Below are 18664 nucleotides of genomic sequence, written 5' to 3'. Positions count from 1 at the left end.
GTGGTATTGTATCTTACATCAAGGAAATGTAAAAAAAAGTTGTGATAAACATTATTGATTTGAATTACCGGAAACTTGCTCCAGCAGTAAGACAACCAACACTTGCTTTTGTGAAAAGCAACTTTTTTATGCTCAACAAGCTGCTAGCCAAAGTCAAAAACTTTTTCTGACACTAAATGTAAAAATATTGCATAAGTGTGCATTATATCATCATCAAGTTCCTTTCTCTCGTCGAGTATTGGAGGCAATGAAGCTCTAAGTTTCCCTGTTGTAAGATTTTATATTGCATTAACAGTGCATCATAATTTCGGTAAAAATTGACAAAATAATGGATCATTTTTTATAAACTGCTGCTTATCCCTTTCTTGTTATTATTGTACAAAGTTTATTTTTGATAAATTTTCGCATAATTAGGTTATCTTTCCGAGCTCTTTAGAGTTAGCAAAAAATCGCTCCGATATGTAGTTAAGAAAAAACTAACTGGAACAATGAATACATGAGTAGGCTATCCATGAGGAGACAAGATAATGCTCAACATCAAATGGTGATTAAATACAAACCATCAAATGGTGGTGGAGTAGGTACGGATGTTGATGGACCTGGAGTAACTTCCACACCTCCATTTCCTCCTCCTCCAGATGGATTGCATCCGGGAACGTTGTAAGGCCAATCACATACTCCAATAGCTGGATTGAATGCCGTTCCAGGAGCACATGGCATTATGTGAAGGTATCCATTGGAACACTGAATTTTAATAATGTTCAGTTTAGCGTATTTAATTTTTACCCATCACAACGATTCAAATGCATGTGACAACTAAAGAAAGACTTAAGAGATAGAAGTGACTGAAATAAATCATGTTGGAAAAATGGCAAAGAAAATTAACTGATGCAAGACAAAAACTATACCACAAAGTAGGGTTAAATGCATTTATGTATAGTGATTGCATACATTTTTATCACTTTGTCAAAATATTATAAATGTATCAAAACTACCTGGTAAAAGTTGTCGCAGTCATTAGGTTTTTCAAATGGACCTGTGCTTATCGGATAGCCATTCGCGTCCAAGCATTCAGCTAAAAAAATAAACAAATTGTCATAATTATTTTTGACATGACCCTAAAGGCCTAAAGGAATGTAAAAAGCCGCTTGATTGCAAAAAAAATTATAGCAAAGGTTTTAAAAAGAGATTTCAAATCAAAACTTAGTTTGTTCACACAAAATGTTTTCACAATAACTTACAATCATATTTTGGTGGGGCTGGTGCAGCTGTTGTAGGAGGTGGAGGTCCACCACTTCCACCAGAGCTTTCTCCTCCAGTTGTCCCACATCCGGGAACGTTGTAAGGCCAATCACAGACACTAAGAGCTGGATTGAACACCGTTCCAGGAGCACATGGCATTATGTGAAGGTATCCATTGGAACACTGAATTTTAATTATGTTCAGTTTAGTGTATTTAATTTTTAACCATCACAACGATTCAATTGCATGTGACAACTAGAGCAAGACTTAAGAGATAGAAGTGTCTGAAATAAATCATGTTGGCAAAATGGCAAAACAAATTCAGCTGATGCAAGACAAAAACTGTACCATAAAGTAGGGTTTAAATGCATTTCAAAAATAAAATGTAATACAGCTAATGTTTAAGTTACGTATGCATTTTTATCACTTTGTCAAAATATTATAAATGTATCAAAATTACCTGGTAAAAGTTGTCGCAGTCATTAGGTTTTTCAAATGGACCTGTGCTTATCGGATAGCCAGTCGCGCCCAGGCATTCAGCTGAAAAAATAAACAAATGGATATAATTATTTTTTGACATGACCCTAAAAGAATTAAAAAGCCGCTTGATTTTAAAAAAGGTATAGCAAAAGTTTTAAAAAGAGATTTTCGATCAAAATTTATTTTGTTCACACAAAATGTTTTGGGAATAACTTACCATCATATTTTGGTGGAGTTGGTGCAGCTGTTGTAGGAGCTGGAGTTCCACCACTTCCACCAGAGCTTCCTCCGCCAGTTCCGTCACATCCGGGAACGTTGTAAGGCCAATCACAGCCTCCAAGCGCAGGATTGAACACCGTTCCAGAAGCGCATGGCATGGTATGTTGAACTCCATTTGAACACTGTATTTATAATATTTCGAAAGATGAGTATCACAGCAATGCCAGTTTAGGTCACAACGACTGCTGCGTCGAAAGGTTTGTGACATAATCATGTTTGACGCCTTTGCTATTCACGTGTTACCTGATAGAAATGTTCACAGTCTCCTGGTTTTTCATACGGATCACCACTAATGGGGTAACCGGTCGCATTGTAGCAAGGCTCTGGAAAATAAAATGTGATAAAAAAAAAGCAACATACAACATAAAAACGCAACTTCGTAACTTCAGCTACTGATTGTAACGTAGAATAATGGAAATTTAATATAGTACGGATGCATAGTTGACAACACTTTTATGTAACTTTGATGTTCAAAAATCACCCTATCAGTTTTGTGTGTGGTACAGTAAACGTAGTAGCCTACAGTAAACTATTAGCCTACCTGTTCACCAACACACGTAAGGGGGCAGTTCTACTTAAAAAAAAAAAATTTCAAATTTATTTTATTTTATTGATATATATTGGAAATTTATCGTAGATTCCGAATATGCAGTCAATTTTTACCTATTTTCCCTCATTAGGCTTCAAACGGAAGTCAAATTTAAAGTCAAAGGCATAAATTCACCTAATTCTATTTTTCAAATGCGATTTACTCAAAATCATGTTTTTGTGCAATAAAAATGTTTCTTCTAGAAAACTTCTTGTCAGAATTGGCTAAAATTTTTAACAGATGTACAGTAGGCCCTTACGGACATAATGATTGAGTTTTGTTTCAATATTCAGAGTAACAAATATTTTATTACCAAATCCTGAAGTCAAATTTGCTCTCGATGCATAGCAATTATGAAATTTTTTATATTTAAAAAAATAAAGGAGTTAAAAGAAATCCCCTCTATCAATTTATGGCTAGGATACCCTACTAGATCACCATGCAGTTTGAAGTCCCTACCTCTAGCCATTTTCGGGTTTTTAGGGCTGCAATGGAGACAATCGGTTGATTTTATGTACAAATTCAAAATGGTATAAACCCTTAATGGATTGCCCCAGCCTAACAAAGTAAATATTTTTGAATAGCTTGTTTCCAGCAATATATGGTTTGTTGGGGTTTGTGGGTGAACTTTTGTGTGTAGATAGCTATTTATGACAAGTACGAAAAATGCGATTTTAAGTAGAACATTTCAATTATTAAAAACATTGAAGTTTGGATTATATAGATCTACCTAGTGTACTATCACGTGTTTATCTTAGAATGTAAAATGACCCACGGTTAATAGCAGGAGGGGTAGGGTTGCCGGTCGATCCACCACATCCGGGAACGTTGTAAGGCCAATCACATACTCCAATAGCAGGATTGAATGCTGTTCCAGGAGCACATGGCATGGTGTGGAGGTATCCATTGGAACACTAAACGTAAAGTCAACTCACATACCATCACATGTCAATTAATCAAAGTCAAACAAAGTAACTTAGTTATAACAATGTAATTTAGCTATGTAGCCTAATTTAACGTCATAATGTAATGTAATTTAACTTTTAATGTCATAATAATGTAACTTAACTTAAAAATTAACTGTGATGTAATTTATTCATACATAATCTCAGCAAGGCAATCACAAGATTTGAAGGTTATCGTAGCATTAAACAAAAAGACTCAAATAACAACACATAATATTTTTCTAGTTTGAACGACCGAAGTGTATTACAAGACTGTAACTGCCGTTTAGACGCATTAATAAAATCTATAGTAAATGATTGTAGGTTAATTATAATCTGAAAAACCAAAAGCAGATATGCCTAATCTGAACTTATGTAAACGCCTACAGAAAATTTTCCACTTTTTGAAAATGTGCAGTAGAAAGTGCTCGTGAAATTTATAGATGCATTTTTTAATTTTACTACTCTCTAAAAACCTTAACAACTTGTTTCACCTTATTAGCATCATCGGAAGGTATTTATTCGTATAGAATATTACAAGTAAAATTATATTATAATTTAAATTAGAATTAAACTCTATTTGAATAAGGACCTTCTGATGATCCTAGTAAAGTGAAACAGGTTGTAGAGGTTTTAGTGAGTATAGTAACTGAATTTGATGTAATTCGCTCTACTTTTTTCTTGTCATTGAGCACTTTTTGCAATAGGCGATCAATAGCATTTATTGTGTGCATTCGTAAAGTTGTAAAATAAAGTGATCTGTTAAAAAAACAGTTACAATAATAAATAAATCAAAACCTGTTTTCAAGATTATGCTCAATGTGATACAAAATGTATCCATTTCCCGGAAAAAATTCCTGTTCAAAAATATTTACCTGATAAAAGTTGTCACAATCTCCAGGTTTCTCAAACGGGTTCCCACTTGTTGGGTTTCCAGACCAATCCACACAGTCATCTTTACAAAATAAATATATTTGGTAATAAATCAATTCAAAATTTTTAGTTTAGCAGCAATATATCAGTATTAAATCACATCACGTTGCTATATCTGCCTGCAAATAATCTGTCATTCTTTACGGTCAAAACTGGTATTTTATCATGGTATTTCAATGACGAATAAACAAATAGTTTTTTTCAACATTAAATTTACAATTTTATTCCTATGTGGAGTCGATTGCTTGATTCTCCTAAATTTCATGTTAATTTGTCGTTAAATACTATGCCATTTTATTGTCCGTCAGGAACGTATCCCCAACGAACACGACAGTATTCGCTAACATAAACAGTGCTAGAAACGATAATTATCCTGATGAACACCCAAACTTTTCAGTATTCATCATAAACAATGTACCACAACGCCAATGAACGGGGAAGGGCGAAAACAAAATCTTGGAAAAGTTTAGAATGGGTCTAAGTAGATATTTAAGTATTAAGGTAGGCTACATCCCAGACAGCAAAATCCGTTATTTTTACATTGATTCAACGTCTTCAGACGTTGAATCAATGTAAAAATGACGGATCTTGTTGTCTAGGATATGTCTATGACTGGCACTGCACGCAAAGCCAACATCCACAAACACATTGGCCTACCATCGAATGATGGTGGAGCTGGTGCTTCTGTTGTGGGAAGTGGAGTTGCACCGCTTCCGCTAGTACTTCCTTCACTACTTCCTCCTCCAGATCCACCACATCCGGGAACATTGTAAGGCCAATCACAAACCCCAATAACCGGATTGAATGCTGTTCCAGGAGCACATGGCATGATGTGAAGATAGCAGTTGGAGCACTAAAAGTAAAGTAAGGTATGTTCGAAGTTTAACAAACAAAGTGCATTAAACACTGGTCAATTTGATTAAGGAACACAAAAGAAGTAGCTTGCGATAATATGCAATTAACCTGTAATTACTGTGGATCACAGAAAACTGAAGCCTTGTTTGAAAATTTTGCATACAAAGTGCATATATAATAGTTATGCTTTTTTCATGATCTACTGTACAAATGCAAGCTTTTGTCTGACTTACCATGCAAAATAAAGTTGCTTAAAAGGGTTATTTAAACATGACAAACTTGTATATCTTGAATCATAAGAATTATTGTGTTGCGATCGTGCCATATTTTAAACTGATTGTCCTGCTTTGGCATCATGCATGCTATAAGTATAACGTCCGCGTTTTGTCGCTTCTACCATTTTCTGGACCTCTGACATGTTTGTCATATATGGTTTGTTTTTTTCGTTGTGATGGTCACAAATAAAAACAAACTGAACTGAATCGTTTAGCGTTCTTCAGCATGTAATACAAACACACAATTGCGGTAGCAATGATTGTTATAACAAAGTTACACACCTGATAAAAGTGATCACAGTCCCCTGGTATTTCAAAGGGATTTCCGCTCTGTGGATTACCAGAACTATCCACACAAAGAGCTGAAACGAGTAAATGAGATGGTAAAGTATGTTTTTACATTAATAGGTTTACTTTTGGTAATGAATTAAGTTATTTTGTTTCCTAACAAACAATTGACGATCAACCTTAATCTGTAGCCTATAACTGCAGTGGGATTACTTAGCTCCAAAATATGATTTTTGTCTCTTCAAAACATATGCTTTATAGCAATGTTGAAATGACACATGAACAAGAGAGTTTGAAATACAACATTCTTTCATACACTCATTCATATAATGTTCATTCAAGATATTAATTACTGTGAAATACGCACCATCACAAGAGGAAGGCGGAGGTCCGGATGTTGATGGCCCTGGTGTGACTTCGGCTCCTCCACCGCCTCCTCCTCCAGATGACCCACATCCGGGAACGTTGTAAGGCCAATCACATACTCCAATAGCAGGATTGAATACTGTTCCGGGAGCACATGGCTTGGTATGAAGGTATCCATTGGAACACTAAAATTACATTCCATGTATAATTATATTTCATAATGTTTTTAATACCAACGTACAATAAACATGCAAAATTGCTACACAAAAGCCTAGTTGCTGATGAAATGATTACAAGAAGAAATCAAAGAATTCAAATATAGGTTTTGAAGCATCTGGTGTTACCTGGTAGAAATTGTCACAATCACCGGACTTTTCAAAAGGCGCTCCGCTTACAGGATAGCCAGTAGCATTGAGACACAAATCTATAAATAAAGATATGCTTGAAAATAATGTTTTACGTAATACATTATTTTTAAAGATCACATTAAGCGCATTGAAATTTCTATTGAATGCTTGTGGAAATCCTTATCCGCGGTCTGAGAAAGTTTTTGAGAGGTTGCTCCTGGCAGTTTCGTATATTTGTAGAAGGTTTGTATCATTGCATTGACACAGGCCTAGCGATTAGGGTTGACGGAATGAAATTGCCGCTTGTTGAAGAGTTGTTGTTTTTAAACTCTTCCATCACTAGGATGGAGGTGCATTTTATTCCTGCTTGGCACTCAGCAAAGAAATGGATTCAGAGAAATAATATTCTCAACTGCCTCACTGCACTGCTGCGTTAAAACTATGTATTGTAAAGGGCTAAAAGCAGCGCATATACGCCATGCGTGCATGTACAGTATTATGAGTATTATGCGTTTATGTATTGCTCTCAGCGCTTTACAGCATACGTATAGGGTTGTATAAAAACACACATTATTATTTTCATTGTTATTATTAATTATAAAACATAATCTTGCTGCAAAAGACAAACCGTCGAATGGTCCTCCATCAGTTGGGGGCACTGGAGTTCCACCTCCACCTCCTTCAGATGGCTCGCATCCGGGAACATTGTAAGGCCAATCACAGACTCCAATGGCAGGGTTAAATGCTGTTTCAGGAGCGCATGGCATGGTATGAAGGTATCCATTGGAACACTGTACCATTATGAATTGAAGTCAGTTTGAAATCAAGAATTCTACTTAAAAATATAACCTTCAGTTTTAAAGTCCAATCGTGTGTTTGAGATTACCTGGTAGAAGTTGTCGCAGTCATCAGGCGTTTCAAAGGGAATTAAGATACATGAGATAAAATTAGCATCTTCAGGCATCGATTTGAAATCATTAACACAAATTAGTACATCTACAAAGTATTACTAACCTGGTAGAAGTTGTCGCAATCACCAGGCTTTTCAAAGGGAGCTGAGCTGATTGGGTAACCGGTAGCGTTCAAGCATTCAGCTGAAACATGAGACACAGTTAGAATCTGAGAGGTTTAATTTGGTTTATTCAAAACTTTAACATTGCTACTGTAGTCTACTGCGTAAGATTCCATAACTTAAGATTCCAAAGAAATAGAACGAATTAACTTGCTGTTGACATATACGTAATAGAGGGTAGCTGTGAAGTAAGATTAGGTAAGCTGTATAAGCCTACTAAGTATTAATGGGGGTGACAAAAGCAAAACTACAAACGACTTCGATCCACGATGAACCAAGTATAATACAATTTGGCCCTTTATGAAAGCTTGTTTCGGTCACTACAACACAGCGTACGAAATTCGTCCGCCCCGTTAGCTCAGTTGGTTACGCGCCCGGCTCAATATCACGCGGCGCTGGTTTGACTCTCTGGGTGTGCGCTTGAGCAACGCATTTCAGGACTGCTCTCCACTCAGCGGCACCTAGTGAATGGAATAATTCCCTGGAAACAACACTTCAACAATCGGAAAACTTCACTCTGCCAATCTCGGTAACCGGCCCTGTGTTAAAAGCCTCTACAAGCATGCGAAACTACCAGGAATAACCTATCAAGGCTTTGTCAGTCCGAGGATAAAGATTTAAAACCAATCAACCAAATGTAAATTATATTTGTAACAACGATACAAACAAGACAACAGGCAATTTGAATCAACGTACGATCAAATGGTTTCGGCGTCGCTTTTGTGGTTGTTGTAACTTTCTCTGTTGTTGTGGTTGTTCTTCCACATCCGGGAACTTTGTAAGGCCAATCACAGACTCCAATAGCTGGATTAAACGCTGTTCCAGGAGCACATGGCATGACGTAGAGGTAACCATTGGAACACTAAAATAAACACAAACAATTGCAACTTTTAAGACCATACGTCCAGGCTAGAGGCTCACAGACTTCATAGATTAGTGTTAATAATAAAACTTAATCCATGTTGCAAAATAGCATCAACGTTTAAACAGGAGGGTGATTTGACGTAGGACTAAACTTCGCAATATTGACAAAACCTCAAAATCTAAAAAATGTGAGACAACCATTTTTCCACTCAGCTTTCCAATTACTCTAGAATTCTAAACGATGCAAGTCTTGTTACTATGTACCTGGTAGAAGTGGTCACAATCACCAGGCTTTTCAAACGGAGCCGAGCTAATTGGGTACCCGGTGGCGTTGATGCACTTTGCTGCAATATAGTATGTTGAAAAAACGTTAAAGTAAATTGGACACGTGCTAAACCGGTACTATGCATAGTGCACAGTTTGTCGTATCCAGGCTAAATTATGGTCAGTGTAGATTTAGACCAAGTATCCCAAGCAAGAAAGCATGGAACCCAAATTTCGTGTCAACCTCAAGAAAATAAAGAGAATAAAAGCAGATCGGGATAAAAGTAGATTACTGCCTTATAGGTCTTGTGATAGTTAAGCTTAGTTTGCACCAGTAGAACGTATTATGTTATTTAACTAAATGCTTGATGAACAGCCTCATCCAATTTATAAATCTCCAGGCATGTTGTTCATGCCTAACTAGACAAGCCGACAAGTGTTTTAGGTAAACTTTTACATTTTTATTTGAATTGTTGAATTTCTGGTAAAAAAAGGAAATACTTATAATGTTGTTGCATTGTTATGCCCAATCCTTAAGCAATGTAACAACACTACACTATACATTGCACTACGTACAACATACAAGCATTATACAGTGCTTCAGCCGGTTCAGTGCCATTCCACTAGAACTAGATTAATTTTTGATAGTCAATCTTCTGCTGTTGAAAGGGTTCACTTTCCACAAACTATGGTTCTACAATTAGCAAATAAGTCTAGTTTTTATTGATTTAACATTTAAAGACGTTAGATCAATATAAAAAAGATTGGTTTATCTTTTGCTTTAGCTGAGTTGACATCTACGTAATTACGTAAAGCACGCAATAACGTATATGTAACGTCAGTGTTGCCAATCTTAAACCAATTCTTGCGAATGAAACTGCACGCGTATATTCAAGGAGAAGGCCTGGATAAATTAGTACAAAATACTGCTAAAAAATTTCCAAAGTGCATAATCGAAACAAACTTACCGTCAAAAGAGAGAGGTTTTGACGTGGTTGTTGGGAGGGTTGTCGTGGGGAAAAAAGCCCCACATCCGGGTACGTTATATGGCCAATCACAAACCCCAATTTTAGGGTTGAACGCTGTACCAGGGGCACAGGGCATTGTGTAACGTCGGCCGTTGGAACACTAAAACAAAACTTCAATGAATCTTTGAACACTAGAACAAAACATTTTCTAAGAATAACAAGGTTGTACGCAGTATTTGAAAACCTGGACTGTACAATCTACTCATTAAATTAACTACACTTCTTGTGTGAAATATATATATTTTTTTTTAGAAAATATCAACATACAGTATTCTAGATAATTTAAATTTTAATGTAAGGTTGATTTTTGTCCAATTCATCAAACTGTAAAGTCAAACAACGTGACTCACTTGATAGAAATGATCGCAATCTCCAGGTTTTTCAAACGGTGCCCCACTGATTGGCTTTCCATTTTCGTAACATGATGCTGGTAAGCACAAATAAAACTTGATTATTTCATAGGAAATTCTATTTGCTGTGCTTTAAAAACATGAGATCTTTAATACAAAAAGTTTGTTATACAAATGATTGTTTTAGATTACTTTTTATATCCTACCCCTTTGTAATCGAGTTTTTTTATATCCTATCCGTTTTGTTTATAATTTTCCAAGTAACCGTCAGATGTGCTCTTACAACTGTTTTTAATGTTACAATTGTTTCGAGCCGAGCATCATTTTGAAACGATGCTCAGTAATGCGTGACACAAAGGTTTGTTTTGTCACAAAACATTTATAAATTTGTGAAACTGAGGATTTTGCTGTTTTGGTTCTATGCATTTGTAACAGAAACTGAGCCCTGCAAGAGAGGTTGCCAAAACCGTTTAAGTTCTTCCATCAAACTGAGGAAAATGCTCTAGAGAAAGAGATTAAGGCTACATAACCATCAGTTAGTAACTAGTTGCAGGGATTTAATTTTCCATCTTGCGTCTGTTTACTGAATGAAGAGGATAAATAATGAATGTGCTTTATGGACGCTTTATCAGTTAACGTTTGAAAAATGAAGAACTTGAGGCCAACTGATCCATTAGAAGCAACCCATTCATCCCGTATGCTTGAATAACGAAGCGTATTTGGCAGAACAACCTCAGCGTGAAATTAAGCGGTGATGAGATAAACGCAGAAAACCAACAATTCCACAATCACATTTATAGCATTGATGTCTACACAGGAGTCTACCGACTTCTTAGTGATCGGTGGAATGCTTTATTGATATCCACTATCACTAATATTCAATAAAATGTTTTATTGCAAACTTGTTTTTTTCTTCATAAAAGTTTGTTTTTTATTTCTTTTAATATAGAAATAAAACATAGTAACTTTAGCGGGTTTAGCATACTTTATTTCACACAAAATATAACATAATTAAATAAAATAAACTCAAACGTTTTCGACACGTACGTGTGTCCTCATCAGGAATTAAATCTGCAATACATAAAATGAAAATCGTAAGATAAATTTGATAAAAATGTATTGCAGATTTAATTCCTGATGAGGACACACGTACGAATCGAAAACGTTTGAGTTTATTTTATTTAATTATGTTATATTTTGTGTGAAATAAAGTATGCTAAACCCGCTAAAGTTACTATGTTTTATTTCTCTATGGTTCAACAAAGCAAACTCTCTACCAAAGCTTTATCTTTTTTTAAATATAATACATGCGTGTTAAATTCATAGATATACAACATATTTCTTACGTGTTGAAGGAGCGAGCCGAAAACCTTCACCTGAAGGGGGGAGTTCAATTCCTCTTATAACCTATAAAATAAAATACAAGTTAGAAATAGATTTGTCAAAAGTATTAATAAGTAACATGACAAATGTAATTCCAAACAAATGTTCGAAAACTCTATTACTAATGGCCAAGACGCTTATTTCTATAGCCATCAGTTCTTGCTATTGAGAAACTTTTCCGAATATAGAAATCTTTAAAACAAATAAACTAAGAAATAATAACAACATCTTCTTATTATCCCAATTAAATATATAAATGACAAGAAAACTTGTTCCCTAAATAAATTAATAATTTTTGATTTGGTCTATGTAATAATATCGGCCTTAAAATAAATTTGCATTTTAAATATAATAAAAATTAGCTACAGATAAGGATAAAATAGTTCAAATGTTTATCACAAACTGAAGAGATAGTTTATCAATTGCTAGAACTTACTCGGCGATGTACATTTGTGTTCTTCTTTACTGGAACGCTGGATGCAAAACTGGCTACAAAAATTAGCACCAGTACGCTTTTGAGCATTTTAATTTCAATCCTATCCGTAAACTAACAAGAATTTCAGTTTTTATTCTTCTAGATGCGCCAACTGAGATTTTTAAATTCAACAGTAAAATCGTCACTGCAAAGAACTGAAATGAATTTCAATCCAGAAATCCGGTTTTATAGCGACTAGCTTTGTTTGCTTTCGACAGTGACGTATTCACAGCACGGACCTTAGCTCTGGGTCATAGTCGTGCTAGACCAAGTTGTAAAAATCTCGCACCACAGGGTCAATATGTGGAGTTTAGCTAGAATCTGAAAAACAACTTTAAACATGTTGATTTTTCTTATACGTCTGCTAGCATTGAGACAATGTATGAATGGGATTTAAGTTTTTTTTAAACATTTTTGATGGCAGCAATTGCCCTCTCACAGCATGAAACCAACTTTCAAGAATTTTTACGATTGCTGACGTAATATAAATTTATTTATACTGATAGGTCATTTGCAAAGTAATGGACGTGTTGGTGACAAAATATTGTGAAAATTTTCGCCGTAATCCAAATTTTGATGGGATTAGTCAAAAAATATTTTTTTTAAATAGAAATTATTATCACCTTCTTAACGTTGAAACGTAACTTTGTACTGTAAATTAAATTCCATTGTTAAAGCCACTTTTCAAGTGGTCAACATTTCAAAACCACATATGAAAATCATTCAGAAAAGTTTAACCAAGCTATCACAGCTGATAAAACTTTCCGGAGCTTCAAAAAGATACAATTACTTTTTTCAACATCATTTTTGGATGCTTTGGAACGAGTCTTCTACACGTCAGCAGTTGTGAATTGAGCAAGCGACAAGTGAGCAAGTAACAACTGAGCTAGCAACATTTCAGCAAGTGGCTGAAGTTGGCAAATGATGAAACTGAGTAAGTACAACTAAGAAAGCCATAACTTGGAATTTCACAAGTCAGCAAAATGAGTTTGACAAGGGATGACCAAGCAAATCCAAACTGAGCAAGTAAATCTCATTTGCTGACTGCTGGGCACTATTTGAAATGTAATTGCTGAGTTGAAGCACTTGCTAAATTGTCGCATGCTGAGTGGTACGACGATCCTTTTGAACAGTCTTTGAATAATTCAATTATTTTTCATTCGTTTCTAAGCAATGTGTCTATTTTACGCATCTACAACATTGAAACATGTGTGACGTGTTATTGCTTTAAGTTGCATTGTAATTTACGTTGTTGCTGATTGCTTCGTTGCTGATTGCTTTGTTACGTTGCCTTAAGTTCCTTTGTCGTTTTTACTGGTGTTTATTTTCAGTCTCAATTCAGTTTGCAGTTTATGTCGTCAGAACAAGCTAGTTGCATTTTAGCGTAATAAACTTCTTAATAGAGGAATTGTAGATGGTTTCACTACATTTTATTACGCTAATAAAGTATGGATCTAAAAGACTTGCGCCCTAGACTCTTAGCTGCGGACCCGCAAAGTAAAGACGCTAAACGACAATGGGTGCATTGGTACAAGTCTTTTACAATTTATCTAGAAAAGCTCGGAGAAGTTTCAGCTGAAGACAAGTTGAATTTGCTTATAAATCATATAGACGCTTCAATATATGAACTGGTGTGTGAGACAACAAATTATGATGAAGCTATCGAACAACTGAAGCGCCTTTTTGAAAAGGTTTCTAACCCCATGTTTTCTCGATTTGTTTTAAAAACTAGGAAGCAGAAGCCAGATGAATCACTAGACGAGTACATGCAGACCTTAAAGCGATTGAGCCTCTCCTGTGACTTTCGGGCCGTATCGGCAGTTGCGCATAAAGAGGAAGCTATACGTGACTCGTTTATCGCTGGGATTTCGTCAAATCACATTAAACAACGCTTGCTAGAGGACAAAAATGCTTCGCTACAACAAACTTTTGATAAAGCCCGATCCTTAGATGATGCCCAAACGTTTTGCAATCGTGTCGAAATGACTGCGAGCCAGACTTCGTCTTCACTTGATTGTGGCGCAACAGCTTTTGAAACACGTCCTACCTTTAAAATTGAAGATTCTTCAGATAAGGAAGAAAGCTCAGATGTTAGCGCCACGTTGGTTGAAAAGTGTAACTATTGCGGAAATAGGCGACATAGTAGAAGATATTGCCCTGCTCGTGAAGTTATTTGTTTCAAATGTTCTAAAAAAGGTCATTTCTCAAAAGTTTGTCGTCTTTCCAGGGTAAATCGAAAACCTATTTATTCATCTGCTTCTACTCCACGAGATGTCATTATGAATATGACAACCGAATCTTTCGACACCCACGCAAAGGTCAATGTCCCTGTTACAGTTAACGGAGTTCAAGCCAATGCTCTCATCGACACTGGCTCTACCCTTTGTCACATGAGCGACCGTTTAAGAAAGCGTCTAAAACTAAATCTTGAAGAAAGTGAATGCCGCATTGGTTTAGCCGTGAAAGGATGTTCATCGCAAAGTTTAGGAATCTGTAACGTAAAAGTCGCGCTTTTTGGACAAGAGTATGATAATGTAGGAGTCACTGTTTTGAAAAATTTGCTCACCGACCTAATTATCGGACAAACTTTTATGAAACAGCACAAAAGCGTGAACATTCAATTTGGAGGGCCTATGCCAACGTTACAGATCGGAGCATTAGAAGCTATTAAAACGTCTACTTCAATACAGCTTTTCAAACACTTAAGGAAGGAGTGCCATCCGATTGCTACAAAGCCTAGAAAGTATTCTCAAGCCGATAGAAGTTTTATCTCTTCAGAGGTGCAGCGACTTTATAAGGAAGGTTAATTGAGCCGAGTCGTTCGCCATGGCGAGCACAACCTCTTGTGGTCACTCAAGAAAATCACAAAAAGCGTATGGTCATCGATTTTAGCCAAACCATAAACAAATTCACTTGTTTGGACGCGTATCCTTTACCTCTTATGTCAGACGTAGTGAACAATGTTGCTAGGTACAGCATCTATACAACGCTAGATTTAAAAAGTGCGTACCACCAGGTAGAAGTTCCTCTGCAAGATCGAAATTACACTGCTTTCGAAGCCGATGGAAGCTTGTGGCAATGGAAGAGAACGCCGTTTGGTCTAACGAATGCAGTACCTGGTTTTCAACGGATAATGGACAACATTATCAAAGACTACGAGTGCAAAGGTACGTACGCTTATCTTGACAATATTACCATTTGCGGGAAAACCCAAGAAGAGCACGATCAAAATTTATCAAAATTTCTTGCAGTAGCTCGAGAATGCAATCTAACTTTCAATGAAGCAAAAAGTACTTATTCGGCAGATACAATCGACTTGCTTGGATATAGAATCTCTAAAGATACTTTAAGTCCTAACCCCGAAAGAGTGGAATCTTTGCTAAAAATCCCGCCTCCAAAAAGTAGTAAACAACAGCAGAGGATTGTCGGTTTATTTGCGTATTATGCGCAATGGATTTCGCGTTATTCTGACAAGATTCAGCCTCTAATTCGAAACACTACCTTTCCTCTGAATGATGCAGCCCTAAACTCTTTCGCGACGTTGAAAGCTGAATTGGCTCAAGTTACGCTTGGGGTGATAGATGAAGAAATTTCATTTACAGTAGAAACTGACGCATCTGACATTGCCATTTCAGCCACTTTAAATCAGAACGGGCGACCCGTTGCTTTTTTTTCCAGGACACTCAACAAAAGTGAAAAAGTTCACTCAAGCATAGAGAAAGAAGCGACGGCAATTATCGAAGCCATTCGAAAATGGAGTCATTTTCTAGCGGGACGCCGATTCAAACTTGTCACAGATCAAAAATCGGTGGCATTCATGTACAACAGCAACAACCATGGCAAGGTAAAAAACGCAAAAATTTTGAGATGGCGACTGGAACTATCACAGTACGATTATGAAATTGTTTATCGAGCAGGGAAGTATAATACTGCTCCCGACACTTTATCTAGAGTGTATTGTGCAACTATGATGGACAATTCGTTGTATGAAATTCATGCGGCCTTATGCCACCCTGGAGTAACTCGCATGCATCATTATGTTAAAACAAAGAATTTGCCTTATTCTATTGATGACATCCGTAAAATGACATCCGCTTGTGAAATTTGTGCTGAGTTGAAACCTAAGTTCTACAAGCCAATTGAAATTCCATTGATAAAAGCTACGCAACCTATGGAGCGCTTAAGCATCGATTTCAAAGGACCTTTACCTTCTGCTACGAATAACAAATACATTCTGACTGTAGTAGATGAGTACTCTCGATTTCCTTTCGCCTTTTCTTGTAGTAAAGTAGACACTGAAACTGTAATCTCGTGCATGTCTAGTCTTTTTGCAATGTTTGGTAAATGTGGTTATGTGCATTCGGATAGAGGTGCATCGTTTATGTCTAAGGATTTTGTGTCTTACATGTACAGTTTGCGTATTCCTACCAGCAGAACCTCTATATACAATCCACGGGCTAATGGCCAATGCGAAAGATACAACGACGTAATTTGGACTTCTGTAAAACTTGCTTTGAAAACTCGAGATCTTCCTATTTCTAAATGGGAGTGTGTTCTACCTGATGTTTTACATTCTATGCGCTCTTTATTATGTACTGCAACAAACGTGACGCCACACGAGCGATTTTTTAATTTTCAGCGTCGTTCAAGTCTAGGTCTTTCCATACCTACTTGGGTTAAATGTCCTCAAAAGGTTTTATTGAGACGACACGTTCGTGCTAGCAAGTATGAACCGCTTGTCGAAGAAGTGGAAATGACTCATGCAACTCCGAACTACGCGCACGTTCGTTTCGCGAACGGACGCGAAACCACAGTGTCAATTCGTGACATCGCTCCAACTGCTCGTGGTGGCCTTGACGAGTCGACTCTTAGTTTGCCGGATCCCGGGAGTCCAAACGAAGGGATAAACAATCCATCTGTGGAATGTCCCGAACAAATAACAACTAATAATGAGTCTGTCAATGAAGATGCACCTGCCCCGTCATCGGAAACTCATATACCGACTGATTCCAGCGAGCGCCCCATGCCCCGGCGCTCATCTCGTTCAAGGCGACCGCCAAACAGATTTGTAAATTAATTAAATGTATTTAATGTATTAGCGCCTTTAATTTTTGTTGATCCCTATTGATAATCTATGGAAGGGGTGAATGACGTGTTATTGCTTTAAGTTGCATTGTAATTTACGTTGTTGCTGATTGCTTCGTTGCTGATTGCTTTGTTACGTTGCCTTAAGTTCCTTTGTCGTTTTTACTGGTGTTTATTTTCAGTCTCAATTCAGTTTGCAGTTTATGTCGTCAGAACAAGCTAGTTGCATTTTAGCGTAATAAACTTCTTAATAGAGGAATTGTAGATGGTTTCACTACAATGTGCACCACCAGTGTTTTACACTGATTCGTAACTCCTGCTAATACTAATAGAAACGACTGTAAAAGTTGTTGTGCGTTCACCCTGCTGCATATAGAACAATCAAATTGGACTTGAAAAGTTTTATGTCCGCCCCGTTAGCTCAGTGGTAACGCGCCTGGCTAAAAATCACGCGGCGCTGGTTCGACTCTCGGGGTGTGCGTTCGAGCAACTCATTTCAGGACTGCTCTCCATTCAGCGGCACCTGGTAAATGGAATAATTCCCCAGCAACAACACTTCAACAATCGGAAAACGTCACTCTGCCAATCTCGGTAACCGGCACTGCGTCAAGAGCCTCTATACAAGTATGCGAAACTACCAGGAATAACCCATCAAAGCTTTGTCAGTCCGAAGATAAAGATTCAAAACCAAAGCAAACCAACCATTTGGCGTGATATGTGAGGTAAAGAAGTCCAGGTAAAGGACGTGATGTGATATTTGAACTGTTATTCATCTCATTGCAGCTACAGAAAATTTTAAAGTAGCTGCAATACGTTTTTATACGAAAATATATTTTATTTTTATCATATAGAAGACATTTTCAATAGTTTTGCTGTTGTGCTGTTAGGCCTACTATTAGGTTATTTTTTGTATTGCTGCATATGGAACAATCAAACTTAAATAAATCTAACTCTCCCAAATAAATATGGAACCACATAGACTACAAATTTTACTTCAAAGTTACTCTAGATTGCAAATTTTGCTAGATGTGGTGCAATATGTGCACTTTGTGGATTCTTTCTATACAGTTGCAACAACTGATAGCAATGCAAAATATTTTACAAGAAATCATAAAATCAAATATAAGCAAACATGCCATGATTTGCTCGTAGCCTAGTAGTTGGATACGGTCAAGATGGCTGTTGCCAGGCACGGCGACTTTCAATTAAATGAATTTATTGGCAATGAACTGCCCGGGTAAGTCAAGACAAAAGCTTTTAAATTTCCTGGTTTAATTAAGTGTAGTTTCTATTGAAACTATGTATAAACGAGTGTAACGAAATGTCGTGTTTCTAAAAAAGACGTAATTCCAAGACTGTTTCAATTGCCTTCAAACCTTTTATTACAATGATTCCGTTGAACATATTCGGTGAGGTACCTTCCCTGCTCCATACGAAGATATTCCGCCTTTAAACTTGCCTTGAAGTAAACAGTAAAAAGAAAAACGTGAGAAAGCTTTTAGCAATATTTGCACTTTTAACATATAACTGTGCGGAAGAGACTCG

At 36.6% G+C, this 18664-nt stretch overlaps 2 protein-coding genes across 6 annotated transcripts in view; one reads left to right on the top strand and one right to left on the bottom strand.

Moving 5' to 3' along the window:
- Positions 1 to 12170, bottom strand: part of LOC145774848 (uncharacterized) — a 29396-nt gene extending 17226 nt beyond the window's left edge. For 3 of the 5 annotated variants that reach the window (XM_082586177.1, XM_082586176.1, XM_082586178.1), the window contains exons 1-20: positions 11996 to 12170; positions 11523 to 11583; positions 10177 to 10253; positions 9767 to 9926; positions 8799 to 8878; positions 8367 to 8532; positions 7613 to 7692; positions 7227 to 7389; positions 6596 to 6675; positions 6253 to 6436; positions 5880 to 5959; positions 5125 to 5320; positions 4410 to 4489; positions 3366 to 3504; positions 2245 to 2324; positions 1940 to 2123; positions 1703 to 1782; positions 1242 to 1425; positions 996 to 1075; positions 561 to 744 (exon numbers count right to left, since the gene is read on the bottom strand). In XM_082586177.1, coding sequence (XP_082442303.1) covers positions 561 to 744; positions 996 to 1075; positions 1242 to 1425; positions 1703 to 1782; positions 1940 to 2123; positions 2245 to 2324; positions 3366 to 3504; positions 4410 to 4489; positions 5125 to 5320; positions 5880 to 5959; positions 6253 to 6436; positions 6596 to 6675; positions 7227 to 7389; positions 7613 to 7692; positions 8367 to 8532; positions 8799 to 8878; positions 9767 to 9926; positions 10177 to 10253; positions 11523 to 11583; positions 11996 to 12082 — 2425 coding nt within the window. In that variant the 5' untranslated portion in view covers positions 12083 to 12170. Of the gene's footprint in view, positions 1 to 560; positions 745 to 995; positions 1076 to 1241; positions 1426 to 1702; positions 1783 to 1939; positions 2124 to 2244; positions 2325 to 3365; positions 3505 to 4409; positions 4490 to 5124; positions 5321 to 5879; positions 5960 to 6252; positions 6437 to 6595; positions 6676 to 7226; positions 7390 to 7484; positions 7496 to 7612; positions 7693 to 8366; positions 8533 to 8798; positions 8879 to 9766; positions 9927 to 10176; positions 10254 to 11522; positions 11584 to 11995 lie in introns of those variants that run through there. The other 2 variants (XM_082586179.1, XM_082586181.1) reach the window with 2 other exon arrangements.
- Positions 12171 to 13482: 1312 nt separating this feature from the next.
- Positions 13483 to 17372, top strand: LOC145774560 (uncharacterized). Its single transcript, XM_082585827.1, has 5 exons — positions 13483 to 13562; positions 13767 to 14814; positions 15051 to 15201; positions 15340 to 15878; positions 16674 to 17372. Exons 1-5 carry the CDS (start codon positions 13483 to 13485, stop codon positions 17109 to 17111), a joined length of 2256 nt encoding a protein of 751 aa, XP_082441953.1. The 3' UTR covers positions 17112 to 17372.
- The last annotated feature ends 1292 nt before the right edge of the window (positions 17373 to 18664 follow it).

The sequence above is a fragment of the Aplidium turbinatum genome, chromosome 7 (assembly GCF_918807975.1).
Source record: "Aplidium turbinatum chromosome 7, kaAplTurb1.1, whole genome shotgun sequence".
Classification (NCBI taxonomy): Eukaryota; Metazoa; Chordata; class Ascidiacea; order Aplousobranchia; family Polyclinidae; genus Aplidium; species Aplidium turbinatum.
Note: the sequence above shows the minus strand (reverse complement) of the source record. Positions and strands in the feature narration are given on the sequence as shown.

Bases quoted from the DNA above. Each gene is read 5' to 3' on its own strand.
- LOC145774560 (XM_082585827.1), top strand. From the start codon at position 13,483: ATGGATCTAAAAGACTTGCGCCCTAGACTCTTAGCTGCGGACCCGCAA. The intron at 14,815-15,050 runs GTGCAGCGACTT...GCGTACCACCAG, and splicing joins GAAGTTTTATCTCTTCAGAG to GTAGAAGTTCCTCTGCAAGA. The intron at 15,202-15,339 runs GTACGTACGCTT...CTTATTCGGCAG, and splicing joins CAAAGACTACGAGTGCAAAG to ATACAATCGACTTGCTTGGA.